Genomic DNA, 5905 nt, shown 5'->3' on the forward strand with positions numbered 1-5905 from the left:
ATGTTGGCGGCAGGCATGGCGGCCCCCTGTCCTGCTAGTTTTACGGCCGCTGCCCTGCCCTCCCTGCGGGCAGGGCTGGTGTGGGTGGTGTCCTACCTGTCTGGCCCTGTGGTCACCTTCCACCTGGAAAGGGTTCCTGGGAGATCAATGCGTGCTGCCTGTCAGATGGGGCTGCAGGAGCTGCCAGTCCTACTTCTGCCTGTGACTCTAATCACATGGGAGATGTTGCTTTGACTCTACACAGCTGTACTGAAACCCCACCCAGGTTAGCCCCTCGCCCCACACACCTGGTTTAGGAGCGCTGCAGGAAGGCTTGGAAGTGGTGAAGGCTCCTGAGAGCTGACAGTAAAGGCCAGGCTTGTTGACACCATCTGGTCAGGTGCAGAAGAGCTTCAGAGCCCAGCTTCAGAGCACCTGGTAGGTCCTGGGAGGTCTAACTGGTGGGGTTGGCTCTGCTGCCAAAAGAAGAGTTCTTGGCCATCTCTTTTTGACTTCCCTCTCAGTGCCAGGCAACCATTAGCATGGCAAACCTACTTCCAGAAAGAAAGTTTAGGTGAGAACATTTCCTTTTGGTCTAGTTTTCAGACAGATCATCAGGGCTGTGGTTTGTCTTGCTCCCAAGTGCTGCACCCCTTCCTGGCTCAGGAAGGTGACTGGTGTTGGCAGCAGGATTAGTTTAAGGGAATTATGAAACTACAGGCTGGGAGGCATCGAATGCCCTGTTTTTTTAAGGGCATCTTCTGCAGTTTTGCACTGTATCAGCTGTTCTGCATGTGGCCCAGACCTCATTAGCCTGTTGCAGTAGCCATCTGTTGGTCTCATGTCCCAGTGCAGGTGACAGTGCCCTTCCTGTGCAGGGACAGAGCAAGGCAGGAGGGGGATCAAGGGGCTGTCACCGCAGATAAGGGGTTGGATGAGAACTGGTGCGTGGTCTGTGGTGTCAACAAGTGAGGGTGCAAGAGCTTGTCCTGTGTTGGAGCAGGGCATCTGGCTTGATTTCAGAGTGCGTGTGAAGCATCCTGCCCGCCGGGAGATCTGTAGCTGCACAAACTACTACCTTCCCACGTGCCTTCAGCCACCTTCAGGGCAGCTTCTGGCTGCCCTTCCTCACTTCTGCAGTGGAGAGGCTTCTTGCACGCTGGCAGGACCTGCAGCCTCAGGTCAGTCATGGAAACAAAGCCATGTTTCTGAAACCTCCAAAAGGCACGGGACAGCAGAGACTGGCAGGGATATGTGCGCTCGCTGCCCTGGCCGAGCGGGTGTTCAGAAGCTGCGCATCTTAAATTTAAGTTTCAGTGACACTCAAGTGTATTTTGCCGTGCAGTAAATAAATCCTTAACAAGTGGATGTGGCAGCTGCGAACCAGGAGGAGGAACTGGTCCCTCACTGCAGGCAGAGCCATCGGCTGACAGACCAGCCTCCTCCTGCGGTGCTGTCTGTGTTTCCTCCTTCGCTGCCTTGCCACACTCTGCGTGTCACTGCTGGGGAGACACCAGCACATCGTCGCCCTGTTTGTAAGCCGTGAGTTCGGGCTTTTCTGGGAGCTGAGTGGCCTGTGTCACCTTCACCCCATCACCTTCCCAAAGCAAGTCTGCTTTCTCAGTCCCACCCCGCAACTCCATGTCTAAAGCAGTGGTATCTCTTGCTGGTTTGGGTAAGCACCTTGTCTGGCCAGAGGAGCTGGTGGATGGGTGGGTAGGGGCAGTTTATGGCACTGCTGGTGTGGGGAGCGAGTAGGAACTCTGAATCTGCAGGTCGTAGGTTGTGCAGCCTCTGAAGTCACTGGCTTGCTCTGCAGGGCCAGTGTGCTGCCGTGTCCTGTGGGGCTCCGTATGGGCGAGCACTGGAGTTACCGGTGTACAAGGGATATCAGTTGCTGCTAGCTGCGCTTGTCTTGGCACAGGCAACAGAGAAGTAACACTTGGAGCGATGCACGCACCTTCACAGGGAAATGTATGCAGGTAATTGGGTGATGAGCTAAAACCAGCAGCCATGGGCTGGCCCAAAACTGGGGTCAGAGGATGTAGGGTTAACTAAGGCTGCAGGTCAACATCATGTGCAGATCAGGGAGGCTTGGAGGTGGGGTTTGGGTTGCTGAGGTTATGTTCCTCCCACAGGGAGCAGATACAACCGGCCTTGCAGATCTGGCTGGACCAGAACAGCCTCCAGGGTTAGTGAAGAGCTGTGCTGTCAGATCATGCCTGGGCTCTCCAGAGCTGGAGTGAGGAGGCAGCGCTGTGTCAGCTGGCTGGCTCACAGTGCTGCTCCCTGGGAGAGACGGAGTTTCCTGTCTAGACCCCATTAATCGCGGCGAGGAGTTTGCACGCAAGCTCCTGCTCTTTCTCCTGTGATTACTGAAGCAGAAACCAGGCTGCAGCTCCTCAGGAAGGAACACCTTGCTTGTGGTGACCATCTGCTCCTAGCTCACCCTTGATTCAGGCCATTAGAATGGGAGCCAGCTGCTGTGCTGGTTCCAGCGCTGCCAGCCTCCAGGAGAGCTTGAGAAGTTTGCAGCTGTCCAGCTGCAGGTGCAGAATTTCCCTTGCTGCTCAGGGATGCTCCTCAAGCCCAGGGCCGGCTCTCCCTAGAGGCTACTTTTGGGAGGAAGGAGTAAAAGCATCAGGACCAGCCCAGAAACTACATGACCAAGGAGAGTGATTGAGAGAAACACAAATTCCTTGGATCCTCACCTGCCTGGGACTGCAGGTGATGCTTAAGCAAGGAAATGTCATTAAACCACGTCCCTTTGCCGTGGGCTGGGTAGCCCCATCCAGCACCCTTCTGCCCTGGGAGGGTTTGTGTACCAATGTGCAGGAGTGGGCAGCGTGGAGCTGCATGGCCACGACAGCCATGAATGCTCCTGCACTGTGTCAGGCCACATTGATGCTCAGGGTCCCTTGTCCTCGGGGAATTGGGGTCCAAATGGTTGCCAGCATGGCTTCCTAACAGAGGCCATTTGAAATCCCACTGTGGGAGGAGGACAGAGCCGTTGTTTGCTCCTGGCTGCAGCTGGAGGCTTCCCTGTGCAGTGGCAGGGCTGCCTGCCCAGGGCCAGTGGAGATGACAGAAAGCCATAAATATTTAATAGACTAATAATAAAACTAAATAAATTTAATAAATAAATAATAAAACAACCAAAAAAAGTTTTCTTATCAATTATTAATAAATGAATGCACAGAAGTCAGCTCCCCTGATGCCACTCTCCTCCAGTCAGCAGGGTGAGGTGGAGCTCAGACCCAGCAGGTTTTCTGAGACTTGTCTCCCCTGCAGCCTTCAGATTCGGTTCCCTAGATGTGAAATCCCTCCCTGTCTGTCCGGGCAGTGTGAGAACGGTGCGGTGGTGGCAGAAGCCCTGCTCATGCATCAGCGGGTTGTTGGCAGTGGGAACCCTTGCTGGGCCTCCTCTCCCACCGCTTTCCTGAAAAGCAGCTCTTGTAAGCGAGAGAGATCCCAAGTGCATGGGGAACGGGGGAGAGGGACAAGGAGCTCTTTGCCATCCCCACAGCCCTAGCTGTTGCTAACAACCTTTACTCTTGAAATAAAAGCCCTTCAGTATTCAGAAATGGAGCTGGAAGAGATGTCCTCATGGCCTGGGCATTTCAGCTGAGTGTACCAAAGTGTCACTGCAGGTCTGCTGTGAGGGGACAGATCAGGAGTGATGGCAGCAGGACTGTCCCATTTGCTAATAAATTTTCCTTCGGCATTATGGATCCCAGCTTCCTGTGGGCTTGCAGGAGTCAGGGAAGCATCAACTCTGCAGTTCTTGCCACTTGCCAGGTGGCAGTGGCTGTGTCTTCTGGCCTGCTTGATGGAGGTCAGCGTGTAATTCCGCTGCAGCCTGCACCCATAGGTGCTGCTCTGCTCCAGACAGCAGGCAGCTGAGGGAGCACCACAGAGCAGGGAGTGTTTTTACCCTTTTCTCCAGTCCTTCTGTGCAGCTGAGCAGTGCTGAGGACCTCCGCTGTCCTCCTTTAGCTGTCCTTGGTTTTGGTGGCCTTTGGAGCTCATTCATGCCATACTGGGCCCCTCTGCCTGTGTCTGGGGAGGCGATTAGTGGCGCCTACAGAAGGATGCTCTAGGCTGAGGCCTGGATGCCTGTAATTTAATAATAATCAGAGAATCCCAGAATGGTTTGGGTTGGAAGGGACCTTAAAGCTCATCCAGTTCCAAACCCCCTGCCATGAGCCTGGATACCTTCCACCAGACCAAGTTGCTCAAAGCCTCATCCAACCTGGCCTGGAACACTTCCAGGGAGGAGCAGCCACAGCTTCTCTGGGCAGCCCGTGGCTCCCTCCCAGTGAAGAATTTCTTCCTAATGTCTAATCTAAACCTCCCCTCTTCCAGTTTAAAGCCATTGTCCCTTGTTCTGTCACTCCCTGCGCTTGTCACAAGTCCCTCCCCAGCCTTCCTGGAGCCCCTTCAGGTACTGGAAGGTCACTAGAAGGTCTCCCCAGAGCCTTCTCTTCTCCAGGCTGAACAGCCCCAACTCTCTCAGCCTGTCCTCATAGGAGAGGTGCTCCAGCCCTTGGATCATCCTTGTGCCCTCCTCTGGTCTCGCTCCAGTGGGTCCATGTCCTTCTGATGTTGGTGGCCCCAGAACTGGAGGCAGCACTGCAGGTGGGGTCTCACCAGAGTGGAGCAGAGGGGCAGAATCCCCTCCCTTGACCTGCTGCCCACGCTGCTCTGGATGCAGCCCAGGAGACTGTTGCGTCTGTTGTTTGGAAACGCAGAGAAAATAGTCAAAAGAGTGAAGTGCTGATTTTTCCAGTCACCTAGGAGCACCCAGACTAGCAGGAAAAAACGCTGCGTGCTGAATTCCTATCTTGGGATGCACAGCTTCGGGCTGCTTCCCTGCCAAGCCTAGCCTAATTAAAGATGATTAAGGAAACACAAGTATTGGATGACAATGCCAGGGAATTTCTAATAGAAAGGAGGGTCTGGGTTTAGAAAACTGGCCCAGCTGGGAAAAGGAGCCTTTTTTACTCAAGTCCAAAAGGATTTTGCTGTTGTCTCTATAAGGAGGCCTCAGCAGGTTAATTCCTCTCTAGGCTCCAAGGTTACAGGATCTGATTTCCTTTTCCTTCTTTGCTGTGGTTAATGTATCCTACTTCTTGCAGCTCTGCTGTTGCAACAGTCCCTGCAGATCCCAGGAGAAGGTTTCAAGGGCAACAAAATTCAAAGTCTGTGTAAACATTGCCCAGGCCGAATAGTAACACTTCCAGGATGCCTCTGGAGATGGGTCACCATTGTCCTCACTTTGGGAAACCCATAGGGCCATGTGTGCCCTTGGCAGCTGCTTGCAGCTCTGCCCTGGGCAGCTCTCGGCCCCAGCACGCGCTGTCAGTGCCAAGGAGGATCTTAACTCTCCCCTGGGTTTTCTGTCTTGCAGCAGAAGAAGTCGTACCTGGAGCGGAGTGTGAAGGAAGCAGAAGATAACATCCGGGAAATGCTGATGGCCCGAAGGGCACAGTAGCCGTGCGGTTCCCCTCAGGGTGCCCCCGATACACTCTGAGTGCCTTTGGGCAGCTCTGCCCGTGCGTTGCTCCCCTGTGCCCAGTTCTGTGGCAGTTTCAATAAAACTCTGCTGCGAAGCCTGAGCTCATCTCCTCTGCCTGCCCCCTCCGTGTCTTGCAGCAGCTGCTCTCCCTGCGGGGTTTTGATGGAGAAAGGAGGCAGTGGTGGGATTTGGGGTGAGCGCTCTTCGGGGAATCCTTCTTCACTTTAAAGCAGCCATAGCCCTTGTCCTCCCAAGGCCCTGCGTGCCACTCAGCGCTGGGCACGGGGGATGACTCGCTGCTGTTCTGCTGGAGCAGGGCTGGTGAAACTGCGCTGGAGGAAAAGGGAGGCAGGTGGGGCCGGGCAGGGCAGGGCTGGCCTTCACAGATACCTCCAGCTCTACAACGAG

At 54.6% G+C, this 5905-nt stretch overlaps 1 protein-coding gene across 2 annotated transcripts in view; it reads left to right on the forward strand.

The window, feature by feature from the left end:
- Window positions 1-5623, forward strand: part of PFDN1 (prefoldin subunit 1) — a 33081-nt gene extending 27458 nt beyond the window's left edge. The window contains exons 4-5 of one of the 2 annotated variants that reach the window (XM_010177049.1): window positions 5390-5475; window positions 5593-5623. In XM_010177049.1, the coding sequence (XP_010175351.1) occupies window positions 5390-5473 (84 nt within the window). In that variant the 3' untranslated portion in view covers window positions 5474-5475; window positions 5593-5623. Of the gene's footprint in view, window positions 1-5389; window positions 5476-5592 lie in introns of those variants that run through there. The other variant, XM_010177050.1, reaches the window with a different exon arrangement.
- The last annotated feature ends 282 nt before the right edge of the window (window positions 5624-5905 follow it).

The sequence above is a fragment of the Antrostomus carolinensis genome, unplaced genomic scaffold, assembly GCF_000700745.2.
Source record: "Antrostomus carolinensis isolate BGI_N321 unplaced genomic scaffold, ASM70074v2 scaffold33391, whole genome shotgun sequence".
Lineage (NCBI taxonomy): Eukaryota > Metazoa > Chordata > Aves > Caprimulgiformes > Caprimulgidae > Antrostomus > Antrostomus carolinensis.